Source organism: Urocampus carinirostris, chromosome 20 (assembly GCF_059441175.1).
Source record: "Urocampus carinirostris isolate Australia breed hairy pipefish chromosome 20, RoL_Ucar_1.0, whole genome shotgun sequence".
In the NCBI taxonomy this organism is placed as follows: Eukaryota; Metazoa; Chordata; class Actinopteri; order Syngnathiformes; family Syngnathidae; genus Urocampus; species Urocampus carinirostris.
In genome coordinates this window covers 16,165,391-16,190,505 of record NC_142368.1, presented here as the reverse complement: position 1 = coordinate 16,190,505, position 25,115 = coordinate 16,165,391, and the positions used below count along the sequence as shown (strand labels likewise).

At 42.3% G+C, this 25,115-nt stretch overlaps 2 protein-coding genes across 2 annotated transcripts; both read left to right on the top strand.

The window, feature by feature from the left end:
* The first annotated feature begins 1,414 nt into the window (after nucleotides 1-1,414).
* Nucleotides 1,415-12,308, top strand: zbtb1 (zinc finger and BTB domain containing 1). The gene is made up of 5 exons (XM_088325408.1): nucleotides 1,415-1,619; nucleotides 3,932-4,275; nucleotides 5,746-5,918; nucleotides 7,103-7,572; nucleotides 9,182-12,308. The coding sequence occupies exons 2-5, from the start codon at nucleotides 3,937-3,939 to the stop codon at nucleotides 9,910-9,912; spliced, it is 1,713 nt and encodes a 570-aa protein (XP_088181534.1). The 5' UTR covers nucleotides 1,415-1,619; nucleotides 3,932-3,936; the 3' UTR covers nucleotides 9,913-12,308.
* A 5,809-nt stretch (nucleotides 12,309-18,117) lies between these two features.
* Nucleotides 18,118-24,087, top strand: LOC148346371 (complement C1q tumor necrosis factor-related protein 3-like). The gene is made up of 3 exons (XM_088325405.1): nucleotides 18,118-18,276; nucleotides 21,528-21,668; nucleotides 23,769-24,087. Exons 1-3 carry the CDS (start codon nucleotides 18,204-18,206, stop codon nucleotides 24,041-24,043), a joined length of 489 nt encoding a protein of 162 aa, XP_088181531.1. The 5' UTR covers nucleotides 18,118-18,203; the 3' UTR covers nucleotides 24,044-24,087.
* Nucleotides 24,088-25,115: the final 1,028 nt, after the last annotated feature.

Sequence of the window (25,115 nt, the reverse complement as noted above, 5' to 3'; positions counted from 1 at the left end):
TTATATTGTATTTATTTGATTATAAGGGATTTTTTACAATCAAATACAAATTACATTTAAATACAAAAGATATTCACTGGCTGAGCTGTGGGGCGAGGTCATTGTAGCCTAAACAAGAATGAAGTTTACAGAAAAACAACAGGAACGGGGACAAGGGCGGACGCCAGAGGAGCCTGTGACGCGAAAAAGGAGAAATTAATTGGCTGATAAGCTTTCTTGATGTGAGTTTTTTAGACGTGGCGGCGCCTTTCGGCAAGGAGGTGGTGAAGCTGGTCTCGGCCCGCCCATGGAGGGTGGCTGACGCCCTGATGTGTGAAAAGACGGAAGATGGAAGGAGAGATGGGAGATCGTGAGAGGGAGGCTCGACGAAGACCACTTAGATTAATTCGACAATAATTCGACTCAATTCGATGGAATTCACTGAGTTAAATACTTTAAGAAAATAAATCTGCCTCCGTGTGAAAAAGCCGGCTATCTTTGTTTATTTTCCCATTAAGAAATGAGCATGCATTGTTAGGAGAATGAAGTTTGTGTGCGGGTCAGATGTATCGACATTTCGTTCTGTATACACGTGTACTAGAATGACAATAAAGTGGAGTCAGATAACTCATTCGAACAATTTGGTAAACGCTACATTTATAATCTAGTTTTTTCCCTAACACTTGGTACCTTGTCAAATTTGATCACGATCGAAAAACTAAACATTGTATTTTACACATTTTTCTAAGAGTAGGTCTAGATGTTTCCAAAAGTGGCCATTTGGAGACAACCAGTTTACAGCTATAAAACCTCTGCAAATGTGTATTTTCTTCGGACAATTTTTTTTTGCACGTCTTGAAAGAGTTATGTTTCCAGAAGTCAGTTGCGTGTAATATTAGTGTGTAAAAATAAACCACAAGTGGCATTACGCACGTTTATTTTGGAGTCTGTTTTGAATACTCTCGGAAAATCTAGAGCGAGAGAATAGAAAAATCGAAAATCGAAAGATAGAAAGAGAGAAGGGAAAGTGGGAAGAGGAGGAGAGACAGAGTAATAGAGGGAATGAGAGAGAAAGAAAAATGAAAGACAGAAGAGAGAGAGGGAGAGAAAGAGAAAAGAGATATATAGAAAAATAGAAAGAGACAGGAGAAAGAGAGGAGAGAAAGTGTGAAGAGAAAGAAAAAAAAAAAAAAAAAAAAAAAAAAAATATATATATATATATATATATATATATATATATAGGGAGAGAGTAACAGAAGATGAGTGAGAAAGAGAAAAAGAGAGATACAATTACAGTTCCATTGTGATTGGCGCCTGTCTTTGGCGACATCAAGTGGACATATTTAGAACTGCTTCTTGTTTTTGTCTTGTGCTACACTTGCTTTTCGACTCAAAAAGTTTGCCCACAACTTTATTTTGAAGGCGCCCCTTTTATTTTGTTTCTCCACAGGGGATGTGTGCGGAAGTTGCACCCTGCACTAGTTGAAGAACGAGAAGGGCAAAGAACCGCGTCTTGTTCTTCTTTTTATTTCTTTCATACTTCTTCTAAAAGCTAGTTCACCCTGCGGAGGAAGCGGCCTTTCCCCGCGGAGCCTCGGCCCATCCTCAGCCGCCATTAGCTTAATTGTCGGCTTCTTGCGGTGAGTCGGTGTTTCGTTACCCGGAGTGCGGGAGAGCTGGGCGGGGGAGGCGCGCTGGATTGCGAGAGACTTTTGCTACTTTCGTCCAAAAATAACCTACGTCCGTTTCCTCTTCCGGTTTTACCCTTTCAAGTAAAATTGTCTTGCTTGGTTCAGAGAGACTTTCCTTGTTTTCTTTTGCGGAAATTAGATAACACTCACATAAAAAAGTTATTTATATATTTTTTGTAATACCTTCTATCGTTTCACTCTGCCTGCTTTCTATTCATTCTAATGTTGTGCTTTTAAATTGAAAACACTGTTTGGTTCCCGGTCGAAAATGCACAATGTAGCATATTAGCTTGTAGCTCCAGGCCGAGAGGCGTTCGTCTGTGTAGGGTACCAGCTCCTTTTAAGATAATAATTATTAAATACGATTATAAAACTATAATTAATATTGGTCGAAGTATAATTTGCTTGTCGCAAAGAAAAATGACGGTGCGAACAAGTCCATATAAGTGCTTAAGTTCCGGTGTCATGAAACTGCCGCCATCAAGTGTGTTATTAATGTGCACGTCGAATGCAACTTTCAAACATTAAAACTTCTTAACCTATGCAGAATATACTTGTTTTTGAAACTTTCCAATGGCTGGCATAGCCATTCCCCTTTAAACAAGAACCAATACTAGGTTTAGAGACAGTTTCTACCTCAGGGCCATCACCACCCTAAACAAGCGCGCAAAACCTTTTATTTGGGGAATTGTGTTGTTGCTGAGTGTTACTTTTCATTGTACTGTTGTGCATTGTGCACTGTTCATGGTCTGGGGTGGTAGCAGCAGCACACCAATCATCGTAACAATAGTGCAATGAAGAATAGTGTAATGATATTTATCAGCAACAATATTCCCACATAAATCAATAAATTAGATATGAATACGGAGATCCCTCGGTTTTTACGGTGAATGTGGAGGAGAACCACCTACGAATAGTGAAAATCCTCTAAGTAGTGTCTCACCTTTATTGAAGCCCCAAAAGGGTTTAACTTACCTCAAGATGACGTCATTACCGACTGAGAGTTCATGACACAAAATAACAATTATAGATCGACAAATAGTATTATACAACACATGCAGTTGAACGGTATTCTCATTATACAAAATTATAACAAAATTGGAGGCAATGTTCCCTGTCATTTTCCTTACGGGTCTGAGCGTTCACACAAAGTCGGTGAGCAACGCTTGAAACAACAGTGAGCAACAGCAATCCCAAGTGTGGCAACTAAGTCATTAGCAAACATGTCCAAAACTTGACATCAACTTACATTTTGCTGAATTTCCGGCAATGCAAAATCATTTTTCACTTTTGAATGAATTGACTAGTGTACGATTGCCTAAAACCGTCGTTTTTTTGTTGTTTTTTTTTTCAATTTTTTCACAAGATTTCCATTTCTTTTATTCCTGGTATCTTTTGTCGCATAATACTAACATTTTCCGGGGCTTATTAAGTCGGTTGCACGATACACAACTGTATTTAATTACATTTTTTAGTGGAAGTACAATGTTGGCAACAAGATTGACTTGGCATAATTGGAAATTATTTGAATGCTGCACAAACTTTTTTCCTCTTTTTCCCTGTTTTTTCTCCTTTCTTTTAAATTCCTTTTTAAAAAATATCATTGTGTTTATTTTTTCCTAGATGTTACTTTTTTGTTTTTGTTCTCTATTACCTTTTTTCCCTTTATTTGCTTCTTTCTTTTCTTCTGAATTTTTCCTGCTCTTTTTTTCTCTTTTCTCTGTCCTTTTGTTTAATTTTTTTCTCAGCTTTTCACGACTTTTTCATTTTGGTATTTTTTTTCTTTTTTGTTCTATTCCCCCGTCCTTTAAGTCATTTTGTGCATCATTTTACATAATATTTGGTCATGTAGGGATGAAAGAAGCAAAAACAACCTGAAGAGCCGTTTAAGACTCGAAAGAGTCATTTTTTTCTTAGTGAGCCGAGCCGAAGAAGCCGGTTCTCGAAAAACTCTACCGACTTGACTCAACTTCGTTCTACTTCGACCTTGACTTCCAAATACCGCATTTAGAACACAGCGTCAGGGAAACCTTTGTATTTTTACCTTCATGCACTGTAACTTTGACTTAATTGGCTTCTTAATTAGCAATTTCGAGCCCTGATTTTTGTGAGCCGGCTAGATTTTCTTGTGCGCGGAAAAACTCTGGGTAGTGCGCAAATACGCACACACGCAGCTTAGAGGGAACATTGTGTCCGAGTGCTTGCGGACTTTTTGGAACCCGGTGTTTGAAGCTATTTGCGTCCCTGGTTTTGTCCCGCAGGGGCGATGGCTCGACTGAGCCACGGCGATCACGTCCTCCAGCAGCTCAACAACCAGCGCGAGTGGGGCTTCCTGTGCGATTGCCTCATCGCCATCGGAGACATTTACTTCCGGGCGCACAAGGCGGTGCTGGCGGCCTGCAGCTCCTACTTCCGCATGATGTTCATCCGCGACCAGCAGGGGGCGGCGCGGCTGGACCTCAGCAACATGCCCATCAGCGCCGAATGCTTCGACCTGATCCTACAGCTCATGTACCTGGGACGCATCGCGGCGGGGACCTTCGATTTCCACGACCTCAAAGCTTCCATGGTTTACCTGCAGATGTACTACATCCCTGATTCGCAGGTAGGGTTGCAACTAAGGACTATTTCCAGTGTTCTGGTTTGCCGGCATCCCTGCGTTTTAGACGCATCATTTTTGCTGGGGATGCATAGTCTCAAATCAACGTGCGTCCCCGGGACACAACTTTTTTGACACAAAATTGTCATTATTACCCGATTACTTTTTTTTTAACAAAGATTTATCGCACTCCAAATGTTTCGTCAGGCAGATCCGCCATTGTTGTTTTGGTCTCGCGGTTCAAGATTTCGTCCGCACGCCGATCTCGGCAAAGGAGATCTCGTTGCTTTGAGATGACGTCATTGTTGTGGTGCTTGTCGTCGAGTTAAGGTGAAAATCAACACAAAATTGGTCATTTCTTCAGTGTCAGTAATAAGTCCAAACATAATGCAGAAAGTGATAACAACGGCAATGATTCCGGCACGAAAAAACGGCGGAGAAATAATTCGGAAGATCGCGGAGGCAAGGAAAACACTTGTGTTGAAGCGAACGATTCGACAAAAGAAGATAAACAAGAATACTCCTAGCAATAAAATGACTTTTCTGCCAAAATGGACTCAATTATATTCCTAGTAACGCTATGAGGAGGATGATAATGGATTGGACCTTGAGAAGGCATTACAACTGTGGCGGGACAGCAAACCACGAAGAATATATGAGAGTTGTTAGCCTTTTTAGCCGTAGGCCATACCTTTGCCTTTGCTTTCTCTCCCGCTGCTGCCTCAGTTGATTCCCGGATGCAATAGCAATCCACAAAGCACCTGCCAATTTAATTTCTTTCCATTTTCTTTCAGTTTTTTTCTATCTATTTCTAATTGATTTCCTCAGAGTCAAATTTAATTGCTGAATTTCTATCCAATGTAACTAGCCGCTTAATCTACTCGGGGTTCATTTGAGCTGTGAAAAGTGATGGGTCCCGGGGACTTGCATATTCAAAAATCTATGGGTCCCAACAGAGATCTATGGCTCCCCAAAATTTAGTCTTATCAGTGACAAATATATATTATAAATCTATATTTTCATTCCGTTTTAATCATCACAGTTAATTGGTAATACAAAGCAGTTATCACTTCAAATTTTTCAGTTCATATATTCTTCGTGCTTTGCTGTCCCGCCACAGTTGTAATGCCTTCTCAATTTCCAATCCATTATCATCCTACTCATAGCGTAACAAGATTTTCTACACGAACAAGATGTTGACCATTTTTGTATATGTTATCGTTTACCCAGACTTTATTGTGCATGAGTGAATCCCAGGAGCAGACTACAGGATACTATTACTCTCTCAAACCTGCAGAGTTCTTCTTGGCTCTTGGGATCACCAGTAGATCAGCATGGTGTAAATTTTCCAACCCTATTGTGTATTCTGCATTTGTAGCTATTATTCACTCTCTCTAAAAAAACGTGTCTGGCGAATTCATAGTTGACTATTTCTATTATCGCTTTTTTGTCGACAAAACTGACTAATCCTCGCAGGACGATCTCTGTGACCTCCGGGGCGGCTCCAACCTGACGCCTTCCTCGTCGGAGTGCTCGACGGCGGCCCCCACTGGTGGAAAGATGTTGTTCGGGGTGCGCATGTATGAGCAGAGGCCCGCCGCTGTTCAAGATCCTGCAGATGGCGCCCCAACCACCAGTGGCTCTATTAGGTATTATTCCCACCCAATGTTCCCTCTAAGCTGCGTGTGTGGGCAATTCCGCACTGCCCAGAGCTTTTCCGCGCGCAAGAAAATCTAGCCAGCTCACAAAAATCAGGGCTCCAAATTGCTCATTAAGAATCCAATTAAGTCAAAGTTACAGCGCATGAAGGTAAAAATACACGGGTTCCCCCGACGCTGTGTTCTAAATGCGGTATTTAGATGTCAATGTCGAAGTAGAACAAAGTTGAGGCAAGTCAGTAGAGTTTTTCGAGAACCGGCTTCTTCTGCTCGGCTCACTAAAAGGAACCGGCTCTTTCGGGTCCTAAACGGCTCTTCAGGTTGTTTTTGCTTCTTTCATCCCTACATGACCAAATATTGTAAAAATGATGCACAAAATGACTTAGGGGAAGGGGGAATAGAACAAAAAAGAAAGAAATACCAAAATGAAAAAGTAGTGAAAAGCTGAGAAAAAAAGAAACAAAAGGAAGAGAAAAAAGAAGGAAAAATTCAGAAAAAGAGCCAGTAAAAAGAAAAGAAAGAAACAAAGGAAAAAAGTAAATTGTCTCTGTCTCTCAATGACTCAATTTCTCTCTTCCTGTCTTTATCCATCTCTGTCTTTCTCTATCTTTCTGTCCATCTGTATCTTTCTTTCTCTTCTCTGTCTCTCTCTCTCCCTCTTTCTCTCTCTCTCTCTCTCTGTTGCTATCTATTTTTCTCTCCATCTCCCTATCTCTCAATGACTCAATTTCTCTCTTCCTTTCTTTGTCCATCTCTCTCTCTCTCCCTCTTTTTCTCTCTCCCTCTCTCTCTGTCTATTTTTCTCTCCATCTCACTATCTCAATGACTCAATTTCTCTCTTCCTGTCTTTGTCCATCTCTCTCTCTCTCTCTCTCTCTCTCTCAATCTATTTCTCTCTCCATCTCTCTCTTCGTCCATCTCTCTCTCTCCCTCTCCCTCTCTCTCTCTCCCCAGCCTAGTACATTGACTTTCAAATACTGTGTTAAAACACACTTTTGACGGAACTCGTGTTTTGAGAAATATTGTTCTTGTTTTTATCCCGCATGCTCTGTAATTGTGCTCGCTCTCGCGAGTGAATTCTAATCCTAATTTCGAGTTTAGCCTAAATAATTTGCACCGAGCTAGCATCCTGGGCCGCAACGAGACCCCCGGTTTAATGCGAACAATCTCGCTAGGTACCCGAGGGCGAAGCCGACCTCAGAAGACGCGTCGGGCTCTGCCGTCCCCTCGACCACCGACGCGGTGCCCGCGGCGGAGCAACCCTGCGACTTACGCAAGCGCGGCGGGGGACGGGGCTCGAACCTGCGAGAACGTCCTCGTTTCGGACGCACCTTCACCTGCGACGACTGCGGCTTCGTCTTCAGCTGCGAGAAGCTCTTGATCGAGCACGTCCTGACCTGCACCAACCGCAAGACCCTCCTACCCTCTCGGGATTATGACCACCGTGCCGACCCGGGGCCGAGCGGCGAGGCCCTCGCCACCCGGTCCGTTTCCATTAAGATGGAACCCGAAGACGACGGGGAAGCCGGGGACACTGAAGTAGGTGAGGCAGTGCCAGGCGTCTCCGGTGTAGAGAGGGGAAGCGTTTCCTTTTCCGGAAGTGACTCCTCTTCGGCGGCATCGCCCCATTTTTTCACAGTTAAAGGTAATCCCAAATTCTTAAACATGCATGATAATGCATTTTGAAGACTGCATGTCTCTTGTTTGTCTGAACTGTGATGTCATCGGAGGAACGTTTTACATGTTAATGAGTCGAAAAGAGCGTTTCAAGCGAAGTTTAGGTAGTTTTTGTGGAGAATGCCCAGGCCTTGTGCCGCAGGTGGATGCAGTAATGGTACAACCGACAAAAAAAAAAAACACGGAAATCCGCCAAAGGTCAGCCAACCGGGACCGATCAGCAAAAGGCGGTCGCAGGCTCGGCGGATAAACTCAAAAACATTTAGTGAGCAGCCACGCTAACCGGGAACCAGGGTTGGGTAGGGTTACTTTAACTGGATTACTTTCAATGACTTTTGGATGACTCCAATAGCAAATATGCTAATAAAAGACAAAAGAAACTAAATATGAATAAAATGATGACTCACAACACGTGGTAAGCTTTCTCTCCTGGCTTTGATCTGTTTGATCTCCGGCAAAACGAACATCAAATGCGACAGAAACAAAATGAAAATCAATCCAAATAGCTTGCCAACATCATTTTTGCCGTTCCATGTGTTCCGTTACTCCCCGAGCCTGCACAAAATGTAGTTATTTTATTCCTATTTAGTTTCTTTTGTCTTTTATGAGCATATTTGGTATTGGAGTCATCCAAAAGTAATTGAAAGTAATCAAGTTAAAGTAACCCTACCCAACCCTGCTCTCCGGTAATGTTCAGTGAGCTGGACCAAAGGTGGAGGTGGGTTGTAGTATGGGGACTACTGGGCTACAGCATAAACGCAAAGCTGGTCTGGAATAAACCAAGGGACAAGGCAAAACTGGTTCTAACGGCAGGCTAGGCACCTAAAAAACACATGGTGGGCAACTATAACAGCGGCGGGTAAACTTACCCCAAAGCAGCTTTTGGAGGGCGAAACACATAACTCTGACCAAACAGTCAACCGGGAGAGGGGTATGCAAAGTTCAAGAAATGAGCAGTATGCAATCGTTCACTCTAACCGCTGTCTGATGAGATGCTGGCCTCACATGTTGTGTTAACGGGATTTATCATATTGAACGTGTTGTGTTCCTTCAATGACATCACAGCTCTAGGGGAAACAAGCCAGTTGGGTCAACTTTCAGACTAAATTGCTTGAGTTCCTGTCAATGTTCCCTCTAAGCTGCGTGTGTGCGCAATTGCGCACTACCCAGAGCTTTTCCGCGCACAAGAAAATCGAGCCAGCTCACAAAAATCAGGGCTCGAAATTCCTAATTAAGAAGCGAATTCAGTCAAAGTTGCAGTGCATGAATGTAAAAATACACGGGTTGGCCTGACGCTGTGTTCTAAATGCGGTATTTTGAAGTCGAGTCGAAGTAGAACGAAGTTGAGTAAAGTCAGTAGAGTTTTTCGAGAACCGGCTTCTTTGGCTCGGCTCACTCAAAGGAACCGGCTCTTTCGGGTCCTAAACGGCTCTTCAGGTTGTTTTTGCTTCTTTAATCCCAACATGACCAAATAATATGTAAATATTATGCACAAAATGACAAAGGAAGGAAGTTTTGCATAATTGTGGGGGAAAACACTTGTTGAAACAAAAATCTGTTTGTGAATCTCTTTAAAGAGGAATGTCCGGACAGCTCTCCTTGCGAGCTTTGCGGTGCGGCCATGGGCGAGGAGGAGAAATCGGCACACTACCTTTCCAGCCACTTGGGCCACATCTGCGCCTGCGGCCGCTGCGGCCGAGTCCTCATCAAAGGCCGACAACTCCAAGAGCACGCCGAACACTGCGGCGAATCGGACGAAGGGGACGAACCCCCCGACGCGGACTTGACCTGCCCCCACTGCGGCCTCCCGTCCCCGAACGAGACCCTGGCGCTGGAGCACGCCCTGGCCTGCGCGGCGAGCCACGGCGCCGACCACCGGCGTAAACACTTCTGCGCCGTCTGCGGCAAAGGCTTTTTCCAGCGCTGCCATTTACGCGAGCACTACACGGTGCACACCAAAGAAAAGCAGTTCACCTGCCCGACTTGCGGCAAACGCTTCCTACGCCAGCGCCAACTCCGCCTGCACACGGACATGCACCGCGGCGTGGCGCGTTACGTCTGTCCCGTCTGCCAGCGAGGGACCTTCCTCAAGCAGGACCACGTACGCCACATGATATCGCACTTGGCGACCGGGGAGACCATCTGCCAGGTTTGCTTTCAGATCTTTCCAGGCGGGGAGCAACTGGAAGAGCACATGGAGGTGCACTTGTATGTCTGCGGGGTGTGCGGGGAAAAGTTCCGTCTCCGCAAGGACATGCGGACGCATTATCATCTACTGCACGCCAAAAAGGGGGAGACTGGCCGTTAAAGGACAAATGAATGAATGAAAACTTTATTCGAAGATCAAAATAAACGGTACAAAAACAATAACAACAAAATAACGTTACACAGTGTTCATTTTACCTCTCGCATGCTCAAATATCTATGGGTCCCAACAGAGATCTATGGCTCCCTAAAATTTTGTGTTATGGAGGTTGAAATAACGAAGTTGGTATTTTGAAGGCAAGGTCGAAGTAGAATGAAGTTGAGTAAAGTAAGTAGAGTTTTTCGAGAACCGGCTTCTTCGGCTCGGCTCACTAAAAGGAACCAGCTCTTTCGAGTCCTAAACAGCTCTTCAGGTTGTTTTTGCTTCTTTCATCCCTATATGACCAAATATTATGTAAAATTGTGCACAAAATGACTTAAAGAAAGGGGGAATAGAACAAAAAAGAAAAAAATACCAAAATAAAAAAATTGTAGTGAAAAACTGAGAAAAAAAACTCGCATGCTCAAAAGTCTATGGGTCCCAACAGAGATCTATGGGTCCCCAAAATTTAGTGTTATCCAGGTTGAAATTGTAAATCGACGACAAATATATCACATAAATCTATATATTCATTCAGTTTTAACCATCACAGTTAATTGGTAATACAAAGCAGTTATCACTTTGGATTTTTCAGTTCATATATTCTTCGTGGTTTGCGGTCCCGCCTCAGTTGTAATGCCTTCTAAAGGTCCAATCCATTATCATACTCCTCAGATTGAACCAGGAATATAATTTTGGAAAAGTCCTTTTCTTGCTAGGAGTATTCTTTTGTTTATTTTCTTTCGTCGAGTCGTTCGCTTCAACACGCGTGTTTTCCTTGCCTTCGCGATCTTCCGAAGAATTTCTCTGCCGTTTTTTCGTGTCGGAATTATTGCCGTTGTTATCACTTTCGGCATTATGTTTCGACTTATTACTGAGACTGAAATTACCAATTTGGTGTTGAATTTCACCTTAAATCGACGACGAGCACCACAACAATGACGTCATCTAGAAGTAACGAGATCTCGTTGGCCGAGATCGGCGTGCAGACGAAAACTCGAACCGCGAGACCAAAACAACAATGGCAAATGGCGGATCTGCCTGACGAAAAGTTTGGAGTGCGGTAAATCTTTGTTTTAAAAAAAAAAGAGTAATCGGGTAATAATGACAATTTTGTGTCGAAAAAAGTTGCGTCCCGGGGACGCCCGCTGATTTGAGACTATGCGTCCCCAGCAAAAATTGTGCAACTAGGACGCAGGGACGCCGGCAAACCAGAACACTGGTTACATAATATGTTCGAAAGGGGTAGTCAGAAGCAAATGCTTATATTACCTACCCCTTCATCTTCCCCACCAAATGTACCAATGATATAACAACAAATGTAATGATATTAATAATAACAGTTTTGATATAAGAATAGCAACAATAAGACAAAGTTAACCAGACGCACTATTCCCAATCTCGTATCACTCATACCTGATTTTCTTCATCTCTGTACTCCGCCAGGAATGTTTTTTTTTTTTAATTTAAATTTGAACAAGTGCATAGTTGGACATTGTTTGATCTGGTCATCTAAATTGTTCCAAAGTTTGACTCCACACACAGACACACACATACTTTTCCTGGTGGTTCTCACCTTTGGGATTATGAATTCTCTACAGCTCCTTAAGTTAGAATTTCCCTAATCGGACGAATCCACCTATCACAGATTCTGGGCATTTTAAAACTGCCAATTCTTAATTACATATACCAGGGGTAGGGAACCTATGGCTCGGGAGCCATATATGGCTCTTTTCATGAGTACGTATGGCTCCGAAATAAAATGTAGCTATTGCACATCTCTCTGTGGCGTTCCAAAGTCAAGTGATTTCATCCCGATTTTGGTCCATATAAAGCCGAAGCATCTTCATGCAAAAGTTCGATAAGAAACCATTTAAAGTGATTAATAAAAACGCTGGCAAACGACTTTGATTGGGTGAGCAGTACAGGTGGGCGGATCTCTGCACACAGCGCAAGGCACTTCCTTCTCTCTCGCTCAGTGCAGTGAATATGACCATATGCTTATGGTTTGCAGTCATTTGTGACATTTTTACAAAAGAACTTTGCATGCACATTGTTTTGAAACCGTTATGAACAGGGTTGAACAATCTTTTTGAGTTGCGGGCTGCAGTCGGTTGAAAAAATGATTTACAGTTTTCATATACAGTATGCCGATAGTCTTCAATGCGGTACCTTGGCAATACATGAGAAAAAAGGATGAGATGAGCCAATCTTTTTTTTCTAATTTTCATTTAACTGCACAAGTTGTTTCGTTTGTCTATAATAGTACTATTCTATCCATATCAATTTGAAACACTTTGAGACAAAACATGCAAATACATATATTTATTTACAAATAAAAACTTTAATAGCAAGTCAAATCATGTTTATTTGTGACGCGCTTAATCACAAAGAGTCTCAAAGGGCTACACAGACCACAGACTATTAGAGACTACAGACTATTAGGACAGCATCCCCTGATCTAAAACCTACATGAGGGCCAGGAAATCATGAAAACTTCAGTCAAGTCATGTTTATTTGTGACGCCCTTAATCACAAAGAGTCTCAAAGGGCTGCACAGACTATTAGAGACTGTTGTTGGGGTTGTCCATCGATTCGATGATGACCATCTTCTTTTATTTGTGAGTCTGCTGATGTTTGAACAGTCCGATCCTGGATTGTGGTCGGAGACTCAGGTAAAAGAGGATACCTGCGCAATGATGGTTTTTAAAGTGGCGTAAGGGGTGCACTTTCCCCAACGCCACTATCTTGATTGTAAAGAAGATGGTTCCAGTGGCAAGGGAGACCCTAGACGACCGGCATCTTTCTACAACTGCAGGCGGCTAACGGGATCCAGGTCTGTAGGAAACCGCCTCAAAGCGTGCCGCCACCAGATTTTGGGATCACTCTTAGTCCGGACTCTACCCTTCGACCTGTTCGGCTTGGGTAACCCTACCAGGAGTACGAGACTCCCGCTGACATAGCTCTAGGGGTCATGGCGACGCGCAAAGTGCCCCACCACGATAAGGTGGTGATCCGTCGGGACACATTTAGAGACTACAGACTATAAGGACACTATCCCCTGATCTAAAACCTACACGAGGGCCAGGAAAACATGAAAACTTCAGTCAAGTCATGTTTATTTGTGACGCCCTTAATCACAAGGAGTGTCAAAGGGCTGCACGGACTGTTAGAGACTACAGACTATTAGGATACCATCCCCTGATCTAAAACCTACATGAGGGCAAGGAAAAACATGAAAACTTCAGTCAAGTCAAGTCATGTTTATTTGTTTGGTCCTTAATCACAAAGAGTCTCAAAGGGCTCCACAGACCAGACTATTGGAGACTACAGACTATTAGGACGCCATCCCCTGATCTAAAACCTACATGAGGGTAAGGAAAAATTAAAAAACCTCAGGATAAGTCAAGTCATGTTTATTTGTTTGGCCCTTAATCACAAAGAGTCTCAAAGGGCTGCACAGATCAAAGACTATTGCAAACCTGTGCATGAATAAAATGACTAAAATTTGTGCAGGCTTGGGGAGTAACGGAATACATGGAATGGCAAAAATGATGTTGGCAAGCTGTTTGGATTTATTTTCATTTTGTTTCTGTCGCATTTTATGTTATATTAGCCGAAGATCAAAGAGATCAAAGCCAGGAGAGAAAGCTTACCACGTGTTGTGAGTCATCATTTAGTTTCTTTTGTCTTTTATGAGCATATTTGGTATTGGAGTCATCCAAAAGTCATTGAAAGTAATCCAGTTAAAGTAACCCTACCCATTCCTGTTTAGTCAAATAAATAAAATAAAAAATCCTTCAACATATATAAAACGGCCACTCATTTTTCTCTTCTGCTTCTCTCAGGATTGTCTCACGAGCCAGATTAAAACCCATGGCAGGCCTTCTTCTACCCGCGGGCTGCATGTTCAGCAACCTGTTTTAAAAGTTATGTTTTCTACAATTGCAAAAGTGTTTACAAATGTCAACGGTATCTTTTTTTAAAAAAAGGCGTCGTTAAACTTTGTGCTGAATGTGTTGTTTACATAAAAGAAATGAGGCGGAATTGATCAAGTGTTATGTAAAAAAGTTTGGATATCCAAAATGCTTCAAGTTTGAAACACAACTGCCATCAAAATCGTATTTTTGTATTGAATTTAATATACTTTGTTGTCATTCTCAAATGAAAAAGTGCCATCCTGAACATTGACAACAACAAAAAATATACTACATTTGAAAATAATATGTTAAGTCAAGTCATGTCTATTTGTTTGGCCCGTAATCACAAAGAGTCTCAAAGGGCTGCACAGATCAAAGACTATTGGAAACCACAGACTATTATGACACCATCCCCTGATCTGGAACCAACATGAGGGCAAGGAAAAACTCAACATGAGGAAAATGAAGAAACCTTGAGAGGTAAGTTCCTGTTTATTTGTTAGGCCCTTAATCACAAAGAGTCTCAAAGGGCTGCACAGATCAAAGACTATTGCAAACCACAGACTATTATGACACCATCCCCTGATCTGGAACCAACATGAGGGCAAGGAAAAACTCAACATGAGGAAAATGAAGAAACCTTGAGAGGTAAGTTCCTGTTTATTTGTTAGGCCCTTAATCACAAAGAGTCTCAAAGGGCTGCACAGATCAAAGACTATTGCAAACCACAGACTATTATGACACCATCCCCTGATCTGGAACCAACATGAGGGCAAGGAAAAACTCAACATGAGGAAAATGAAGAAACCTTGAGAGGTAAGTTCCTGTTTATTTGTTAGGCCCTTAATCACAAAGAGTCTCAAAGGGCTGCACAGATCAAAGACTATTGCAAACCACAGACTATTATGACACCATCCCCTGATCTGGAACCAACATGAGGGCAAGGAAAAACTCAACATGAGGAAAATGAAGAAACCTTGAGAGGTAAGTTCCTGTTTATTTGTTAGGCCCTTAATCACAAAGAGTCTCAAAGGGCTGCACAGATCAAAGACTATTGCAAACCACAGACTATTATGACACCACCCCCTGATCTGGAACCAACATGAGGGCAAGGAAAAACTCAACATGAGGAAAATGAAGAAACCTTGAGAGGTAAGTTCCTGTTTATTTGTTAGGCCCTTAATCACAAAGAGTCTCAAAGGGCTGCACAGATCAAAGACTATTGCAAACCACAGACTATTATGACACCATCCCCTGATCTGGAACCAACATGAGGGCAAGGAAAAACTCAACATGAGGAAAATGAAGAAACCTTGAGAGGTAAGTCCTGTTTATTTGTTAGGCCCTTAATCACAAAGAGTCTCAAAGGGCTGCACAGATCAAAGACTATTGCAAACCACAGACTATTATGACACCATCCCCTGATCTAAAACCTACTTAAGGGTAAGGAAAAACTCAAAAACCTCAAGTCAAGTCAAGTTTATTTGTGACGCCCTTAATCACAAAGAGTCTCAAAGGGCTGCACAGACCACAGATGATTGTAAACTACAGACTATAATGACACCATCCCCTGATCTAAAACCTACATGAGGTCAAGCAAAAACTCAAAAACCTCAACATGAGGAAAATGAAGAAACCTTGAGAGGTAAGTTCCTGTTTATTTGTTAGGCCCTTAATCACAAAGAGTCTCAAAGGGCTGCACAGATCAAAGACTATTGCAAACCACAGACTATTATGACACCATCCCCTGATCTGGAACCAACATGAGGGCAAGGAAAAACTCAACATGAGGAAAATGAAGAAACCTTGAGAGGTAAGTTCCTGTTTATTTGTTAGGCCCTTAATCACAAAGAGTCTCAAAGGGCTGCACAGATCAAAGACTATTGCAAACCACAGACTATTATGACACCATCCCCTGATCTAAAACCTACATAAGGGTAAGGAAAAACTCAAAAACCTCAAGTCAAGTCAAGTTTATTTGTGACGCCCTTAATCACAAAGAGTCTCAAAGGGCTGCACAGATCAAAGACTATTGCAAACCACAGACTATTATGACACCATCCCCTGATCTAAAACCTACATAAGGGTAAGGAAAAACTCAAAAACCTCAAGTCAAGTCAAGTTTATTTGTGACGCCCTTAATCACAAAGAGTCTCAAAGGGCTGCACAGACCACAGATGATTGTAAACTACAGACTATAATGACACCATCCCCTGATCTAAAACCTACATGAGGTCAAGCAAAAACTCAAAAACCTCAACATGAGGAAAATGAAGAAACCTTGAGAGGTAAGTTCCTGTTTATTTGTTAGGCCCTTAATCACAAGGAGTCTCAAATGGCTCCACAGATCAAAGACTATTGCAAACCACAGACTTTTATGACACCATCCCCTGATCTAAAACCTACATGGGGACAAGGGAAAACTCAAAAACCTCAGGATGAGTCAAGTTGAGTCAAGTCATGTTTATTTGTTTGGCCCTCAATCACAAATAGTCTCAAAGGGCTGCACAGACCACAGATTTTTGCAAACCACAGGCTATTATGACAGCATCCCCTGATCTAAAACCTACATGAGGGCAAGGAAAAATCAAAAACCTCAAGACATGTTAATTTGTGACGCCCTTAATCACAAGGAGTCTCAAAGGGCTGCACAGATCACAGATTATTTATTCTAAACCACAGACTATTATGACAGCATCCCTGATCTAAAACCTACATGAGGGCCAGGGAAAACTCAAAAACCTCAGGATGAGTCAAGTTGAGTCAAGTCATGTTTATTTGTTTGGCCCTTAATCACAAAGAGTCTCAAAGGGCTGCACAGACCACAGATTTTTGCAAACCACAGGCTATTATGACACCATCCCCTGATCTGGAAACAACATGAGGGCAAATAATACACATGTTATCAACATGAAATATAGATTATTCATATGCTATAGAGTAGAAGTGTGTTTTAAGCTTGGATTTAAACATTTCCAAAATAGTCTGTGTAATATAGTGTAATAATCTGTGAAGCCCTTTGAGACTCTTCGTGATTTAGGGCTATACAAATAAAAATGACCTGACTTGACACTGAGGTTGCAGATCGGATCTCAGGGGGAAGAGCATTCCACACTACCTTACCCTGTATAGAGAAAGCTCATGATCCTGCGGATTTCCGGGTTATAGGGCGCACCCCGAAAAAATAGTTTTTGGTCATACATAAAACGCACCGGATTATAAGGCGCTACAATGGGAACGTGGACAAAACAGTCAGATGGTTCAGTCCAACTTCTTACCCCCTTAACATTCCCAAAGCTTGCAAAGACGCAAATACGTGTCGAGAACACGTGCGGATGCGGTGTCCGTACGATGTCACTCAAATGCATCGTTCCATCATTCGGAAGGTTAAAGTCCTGGGATTCAAGAAATGCCAACCATTCCTTAGTATCTATTTTCTTTTTCAATCGCAACTTTACTGTGCATATGACAATAAACACTTGGAATTGAGTTGAATTGAAAAATAGACACTCCATTCCATCCATTATCTGCACCGCTTATCACAGAAATATCGAGTTCAGTCTGAAACAAGATACAGGGATAATATATATAGCCAGAGTAGCTCACCGAAGTCGTTGTGTTCATAATAATGTGCAGCAGTGGTCCTCTTATATCCGTGAGTTTAGTAAATCCAGGAGAATAAAATATTTACAAATACAAAATAGTCAAAAAATGCTTTCTGTATGCCGTCAGCCACGTGCTATACGCATTCATCTTTTTCGGCCAATCGCAGGCTTTGTTTTGCCGTTTAAGCCAATGCCAGCCTGTAAATGATAAAAAGGATCCGCCCCTTGACCTCCGAATAACTTTAGCCAATAGTGATCGATTCAACTGATGATTGACACATTGGTAAGCCAATGAAACGCCGGTAAATAAATCCCAGCATACACCGCGGATTACTTGGCGTTCAGGGGACTTTGCGACTTAATATTGATCCATATATAAGGCGCACTGTATTATAAGGCGCATGGTCAGCTTTTGAAAAAAATAAAGGCTTCTAGGTGCGCCTTATAGTGCAGAAAATACGGTACTTAATTGGCGCCAACAGCCTGGACAGCTGATTGGCTGATGCTCTCTTTTTAAACCTGTCAGATCATAATACGAACCCATATGACTTATGTGGTCTTCGGTCCGGTGCCCCCTTTGCTAGGGTTCATAGTACGCACATGTACCTAATCGATCACGTGACAAAAGTCAACGTGATTGCTTAAATAACAAATATTTGTGGGATGGCATACAAGGTCGGAGTGCGGGCTTTAAGTAGGGCCCTCCTTCCGGGTGCCGGGACATCCAAAGATGGCGTCCCAATGGGTCCTTGCTGCCTTGCTGTTGTGCGTCCCTGCTCGTCTTTTGGCTCAGAATAACCCGAGTGAGTAGTAGCACCTTTCACATTTCGATTTGGAATTTTTCTCTCCATGAATATTCATATCTGACTATAGGTCTTGCGTAGAAGAACTAAGGGTGAGGAGATGCATCCAAATGTCAGTAATATCCATACAGGTTCTATGGCAGGGGTGTCAAACTCATTTGAACTCGGGGGGCCACACGATAGAACAAACATTCTGTCGGGGGCCGGACGAGTAGATTCAAGAGAAAGAAAAAGAGAAAGAAATAAGAGAAAGAGGGAGGGAAAAGGAGAGAGGGAGGGACAAAGAAAGAAAAAGAGAGAGAGAGAGAAACAAAAGATAAAAAGTTGTGAGAGAGGGGGAAAAGAAAAGGAGAGGAAGAAAGAAATCCAAAGAGAAATAGAAAGACAGAAGGAGAGAAAAGAAAGCACAAAGGGTAGGACGAAAGAAAGAGAAGAGGAAATAAGAAAGTTAGGCCACACGATAGAACAAACATTCTGTCAGGGGCCGGACAAGTAGATTAAAGAGAAAGAAAAAGAGAGATAAAGAAATAAGAGAAAGAGGGAGGGAAAAGGAGAGAGGGTGGGACAAAGAAAGAAAAAGAGAGAGAGAGAGAAACAAAAGATAAACAGTTGTGAGAGAGGAGGAAAAGAAAAGGAGAGGAAGAAAGAAATCCAAAGAGAAATAGAAAGACAGAAGGAGAGAAAAGAAAGCACAAAGGGTAGGACGAAAGAAAGAGAAGAGGAAATAAGAAAGTTAGGCCACACGATAGAACAAACATTCTGTCAGGGGCCGGACAAGTAGATTAAAGAGAAAGAAAAAGAGAGATAAAGAAATAAGAGAAAGAGGGAGGGAAAAGGAGAGAGGGTGGGACAAAGAAAGAAAAAGAGAGAGAGGGAGAAACAAAAGATAATAAGTTGTGAGAGAGGGGGAAAAGAAAAGGAGAGGAAGAAAGAAATCCAAAGAGAAATAGAAAGACAGAAGGAGAGAAAAGAAAGCGCAAAGGGTAGGACGAAAGAAAGAGAAGAGGAAATAAGAAAGTTAGGCCACACGATAGAACAAACATTCTGTCAGGGGCCGGACAAGTAGATTAAAGAGAAAGAAAAAGAGAGATAAAAAAATGAGAGAAAGAGGGAGGGAAAAGGAGAAAGGGCGGGACAAAGAAAGAAAAAGAGAGAGAGAGGGAGAAGCAAAAGATAAAAAGTTGTGAAAGAGGGGGAAAGAAAGGGAGAGGAAGAAAGAAATCCAAAGAGAAATAGAAAGACAGAAGGAGAGAAAAGAGAAAGGAAAGCGCGAAGCGCGAGAGAAAAATGAGCTGGAGTTTAAATAGCAAAGCATCTGTAGTAGTATTTCCCTCTCTCTTTCTCTCATTTTTCTAATATTTTTTTTCTCTTGTGCTCTTTTTCTCTTTCTTGCTTTCTCTTTTGTCTCTTTCCTTCTCACACGCTGTCTTTCCCTGGTTTTCTTCTCTCTCTCTCTCTCTCTCTGTCTCTTTCTTTCATTTTTTTCTCTATTGTTTTCTTTCTCTGTCTTTCTCTCATTGTTTTTCTCTTTCTCTCTAACTTTCTCTTTCTTTTGCTTTTCTTCTCACCCTTTCTCTTTCCCGCTTTTTCTCATTCATGCTTATGCTCACTCTTGTTCTCTCTTTTTCTTATTCTATCTTTTTCTCCTTTCTTGTTCTTTTGATCTTTCTCTCTCTTTATCACTTTCTTTCTTTAATTTTCTTTTTCGGTCTCTTTACACTTTTTTTCTCTATGTGTTTCTCTCTCTTTTTTTTCTCGCTTTCTGTCTATTGCGTTCTCTCACTGTTTCTGTCTCTCTCACCTTCTCTGTCTCTTACGCTGTCTCCCATGTTCTCTCTCTCTATCTTTCTATCTTCTTTCCCCCTCTCCTTTTCTCTTTCCTTTTCTCACTTTCTTTTTCTTAAACCTACTAGTCCGGCACCCGTGAGATTTTTCTTTGAAGCATGTGGCCCCCAGCTCAATTGACTTTGACACCCCTGCTTTAAGTCCATGCCTGAATAGTGTTTGACAGGCACACTTTTCCAGTTTTTCTACCTGGGCTGCTGCTGCATCATGTCTTGAATCCGGCCTGCGAGACAATGCTAAGAGAAGCGCAAGAGAAAAACAAGCTGCAGGTTGAAATATGTCAACTTGATGTTGCCAAAGCCAGGTGTCTCGAACAAAGACACTGTACTTGTATTTATTTCTCTCTCTCTCTCTCTCTCTCTCTCTCTCTCTCTTCCACCCTTTTTCTGCAACTCTGTCTCTCTCTCTCTCTCTTCCACCCTTTTTCTGCAACTCTGTCTCTCTCTCTCTCTCTTCCACCCTTTTTCTCCAACTCTGTCTTTGTCTCTCTCTCTCTCTCTCTTTTCCACACCTCATCTCCCTCTGTCTCTCTCTCTCTCTCTTTCTCTCTTTTCCACACCTTATCTCCCTCTCTCTCTCCCTTTCTCTTCCACACCTTATCTCCCTCTGTCTCTCTCTCTCTCTTTTCCACACCTTTATTCCCAACCTCTCTCTCTCTCTCTTTCTCTCTTTTCCACCCTGTTTCTCCCACTCTCTCTCTCTCTCTCTCTCTCTCTCTCTCTCTCTCTCTCTCTCTCTCTCTTTTCCACCCCGTTTCTCCCACTCTCTCTCTCTCTCTCTCTCTTTTCCACCCTGTTTCTCCCACTCTCTCTCTCTCTCTCTCTCTCTCTCTATTTTCCACCCCGTTTCACTCTCTATGTCTCTCTTTTTCCCCTTTTGTTGCTCTTTGTCTCTTTCTCTTTCTGTGTCTTTTAACCTCTTTTGCTCTCTCTCCCTTTTTTCCTTTTCTCTCTTTTCTCTTTCTCTCTTCATACCCTTTGCTCTTAGTCTCTTTTATTCTCTGTGTCTTTTTAACTTATTTTGCTCTAACTTCCCTTTTTCCTTTTCCCTTTCTCTCTTCCTACGCTTGGCGCTTTCTTTTCTCTTTTCTCTCCTTCTGTCTTTCTATTTCTCTTTGGATTTCTTTCTTCCTCTCTCTTTCTTTCCCCCTCTCTCCTCACTTCTCTTTTTATCTCTTTTGTTTCTCACGCTCTCTCCCTCTCTCTTTCTTTTTCTTTCTTTGTCCCGCCCTCTCTCCTTTTCCCTTTCTCTTATTTCTTTATCCCTCTTTTTCTTTCTCTTGAATCTACTAGTCCGGCCCCCGACAGAATGTTTGTTCTATCGTGTGGCCCCCGAGTTCAAATGACTTTGACACCCCTGCCTTAAAAGGTACTCTTGTACCTGACCCTTATGACGTATTACCGCAGGTGTCCAGCAGGTGGGGTTCTCCGTGGCACTGAAAGGGGATGGCCAGCCGGGAGGAGACCACGGTCCCTTCAACACGGAGACCACCATCGTGTTCAAGAGGGTGGTCACTAACGTTGGGAACGGCTATGACGTCAACACAGGTATCACCTTAAATATCACCTTGACGGAAATTGTTCAGGTGGAATGGCTGCCACAACCAGCCGTCGATACTTAATGGCGGACGATACAAATATTGATATCGACGATACAGAATAATGTACCAATACTGTCACAGACCAGGAACGGAGACGGGAGCAATGTTCCCTGTCATTTTCCTTACGGGACTGAGCGTTCACACAAAGTCGGTGAGCAAGGCTTGAAACAACAGTGAGCAACGGCAATCCCACGTGTGGCAACAGAGTCATTAGCAAACATGTCCAAAACTTGATATCAAAAGGAGCGAGCGGTGCGGAAGTGGCACTTCTGTGTCTAGCGAGGAGGATCGAAGACAGGCGGGAATAGCAAGTCGTTGGCTGGGACTGGAGATCAAAGGCGATGTCGAGTTTGTAAGCGAGGTCGGTAGCTGGAGGCAGGCAGGTAACGGGGCGAAACGGGTCAGGTAACAGGCAGGCAGAACGGGGCGTCGTCAGGTCCGGAAACAGGTTGGCAACAAAGATCAGGCGGAGAAAAGCAGGGCAGGAACGGAGTCGGACGAAAAGGCTTACTGAGCTGAAGGCAACAGTTCGCATAACGATCTGACGGCTTCCTCTTGGAAGCCGGGGGTTTAAAGAGAGCGTGTCAGCCAATCAGCTGTCCGGGCTGTTGGCATCAATTAAGCCGCCGCAGCTGCGCTCAATCGGCAATCTTGACATATACTATACTATACTATACTATACTATACTATACTATAGTCTCAGGATCAATACTGTCTTCCCATTTTAAATATGTTGATCAGGATGATAGTGGGTTGTAATTATACATACAGTTTAAGTGTCAAATGTGATCCAATTGTGTTAAAACTTTATTGCACCACTGATTTTATTTTAATTATTTTCATTAACATTGTTATCATAATTTAACTTTACATTGTTTTCAAATGAAGGAACAGCAAATAAAGAACGAGAAAAAAGAAAGAACAACAGAAGAGAAAAGGGGGGACATAAAGAAAAAGACAGAGAGAGAGAGAGAGAGAGAGAGAAGGGAAAGTGAGAAGAGGAGGAGGGACGGAGTAAGGGAGGGAATGAGAGAGAAAGAAAATTGAAAGACAGAAGAGAGGAAAAAAAGAGATATAGAGATATGTATAGAAAAATTGAAAGAGAGGAGAGAAAATGAAAGGAGAAAAATAGAGAGAGTTACACAAAATGAGTGAGAAAGGAAGAGAAAGCGAGAGGAGGGAGAGAGAAAGAAGAAAAGGAGAGACAGAGACAGAGAGTAAGAAAGCGAGGAGAAATAAGAGAACGTGAAAAAGAGTAAAAGAAAAAGTGAAGAAAGAAAGATACAAAGGGAGAAGAGAAAAAGACAGAAGTGAGACAAACAGAAAAAAGAAGATAAAAAGAGAGAAAGAGGAGAAAGAAGGAAAGAAAGAGAGGAGAGAAAAGGACAGTAAACGAGGGAACATAAGAGAGAACGAGAAAGAGTGAAACAAGAGAGAGAGAAAGAGAAAAGAGATATATAGAAAAATAAAAAGAGAGAGGAGAAAGTGATGAGAGAAAGTGGGAAGAGAAAAGTAGAGAGAGTAACAGAAAATGAGTGAGAACGGAAGAGAAAGAGAGAAGAGAGAAAGAGAAAGAAAAAAAGGAGAGAAAGAGAAAGAGAGTGAGAAAGTGAGGAGAAATAAGAGAACGTCAAAAAGAGTGAAAGAAAAAGTGAAGAAAGAAAGACACAAAGGGAGAAGAGAAAAGGAAAGAGTGAGAATGACAGAAGAGGAAAAAGCGAGACAAGCAGAAAAAAGAGAGAAGATAAAAAGAGAGAGAAAGAGGAGAGAAAACGAGAGTGAACGAGGGAATTTAAGAGAGAACGAGAAAAAGAGTGAATCAAGAGAAAGAAAGAAAAAGGAAAAAAATAGAGCTACCAGTGTCTCTCTGGGTGCCGCCTTTCTTTGGCGGCATCCAGTGGCCATATCAAAAACTGCAGCTCCTTTTTCTCTTACGTTTTGTTGGCCAGATGCTTGGCCCCTCTGCTGCATTCCCTTCGAATCTGATCGATATCAAAATCCCTCTGATCCCTGGTCGATACCCTGATGATATTTCTTCCCCCCGCAGGCATCTTCACCGCCCCCGTCAAAGGTCTCTACTTCGTCACCTTAACTGGCGCTTCTGCATCTCAGGGAAGCCTCAACGCGGCCGTGATGAAGGACGGCGTCAACATCTTCGCCATATACGACAACCAAGACAAATCCAGTAGCGCCACCAACAGTATGGTCCTGGAAATGGAGGCAGGGAACAAGTTGTGGGTCGCCTTGTGGGCCAACCAGAGGCTCTTTGACCAGGGCCGACTCAGCACCTTCAGCGGCTTCCTCATCAGTCCCCTTCCTTAATTTCCTCCTCAACATGTCAAAAGAAATTAAACATTGAAAACTGACACGAATGAGGTTGTTTTTATTCATCTGCGTGCAGGGTTGGGTAGGGTTACTCAAACTGGATTACTTTCAATGACTTTTGGATGACTCCGATACCAAATATAGTAATAAAAGGCAAAAGAAACTAAATATGAATAAAATGATGACTCACAACACGTGGTCAGCTTTCTCTCATGGCTTTGATCTCTTTGATCTCCGGCAAAACCAACATCAAATGCGACAGAAACAAAATGAAAATAAATCCAAACATCATTTTTGCCCTTCCATGTGTTCCGTTACTCCCCGAGCCTGCACAAAATTGAGTCATTTCATTCATATTTAGTTTCTTTTGTCTTTTATTAGGATTTTTGGTATTGGAGTAATCCAAAAGTAATTGAAAGTAATCAAGTGAATGAGCGAATGAGTTGTCTGTCCCTGTGTGCCCTGCGATTGGCTGGCAACCAATTCAGGGTGTCCCCTGCCCACTGCCCGGAGATGGCTGGGATGGGCTCCAGCCCCCCCGCGACCCTAATGAGGATAAGCGGTACGGCTGATGAGATGAGAAGTTAAAGTAACCCTACCCAACCCTGATTATTTATTTAAGGGCATTGAATTTTGTAAAGCAGGAAAAAGTAAGTGAAGTACCAGTATATCACCACTAGATGACATAGTCTCACAGGTCAGAGAAGGGTGCTTGGGCCAAGTCTCACGGGATCTCACGTGATTTAGCGAGACTTGCTCAATCAATGATCCTTAATGCTAACAATTAAATGGCGTCGAGTGAGACTGACATTTATCATCTATTTTGCAGGTGAGATGTTTATACTGGTAACACACTTACTGTCAGGAGGATAATATGTGAACATATTTTTTCAAAGGTTGTTTGTGATGTCTGTAAAGTTTATAAAAAGTGAAATAGTACTGTGAGCAACGCTTGAAACAACAGTGAGCAACCATAATCCCAAGTGTGGCAAGATAATTAATGATCATAAATGTCCAAAACTTGACATCAAGTTACATTTTGCTGAGTTTCCGGCAATGCTAAATTATT

Coding starts and splice junctions, on each gene's coding strand:
- zbtb1 (XM_088325408.1), top strand. CDS start 3,937: ATGGCTCGACTGAGCCACGGCGATCACGTCCTCCAGCAGCTCAACAAC. Junction 4,276..5,745: donor ACTACATCCCTGATTCGCAG/GTAGGGTTGCAA, acceptor TAATCCTCGCAG/GACGATCTCTGTGACCTCCG. Junction 5,919..7,102: donor ACCACCAGTGGCTCTATTAG/GTATTATTCCCA, acceptor CAATCTCGCTAG/GTACCCGAGGGCGAAGCCGA.
- LOC148346371 (XM_088325405.1), top strand. CDS start 18,204: ATGGCGTCCCAATGGGTCCTTGCTGCCTTGCTGTTGTGCGTCCCTGCT. Junction 18,277..21,527: donor TTTGGCTCAGAATAACCCGA/GTGAGTAGTAGC, acceptor GTATTACCGCAG/GTGTCCAGCAGGTGGGGTTC. Junction 21,669..23,768: donor CGGCTATGACGTCAACACAG/GTATCACCTTAA, acceptor TTCCCCCCGCAG/GCATCTTCACCGCCCCCGTC.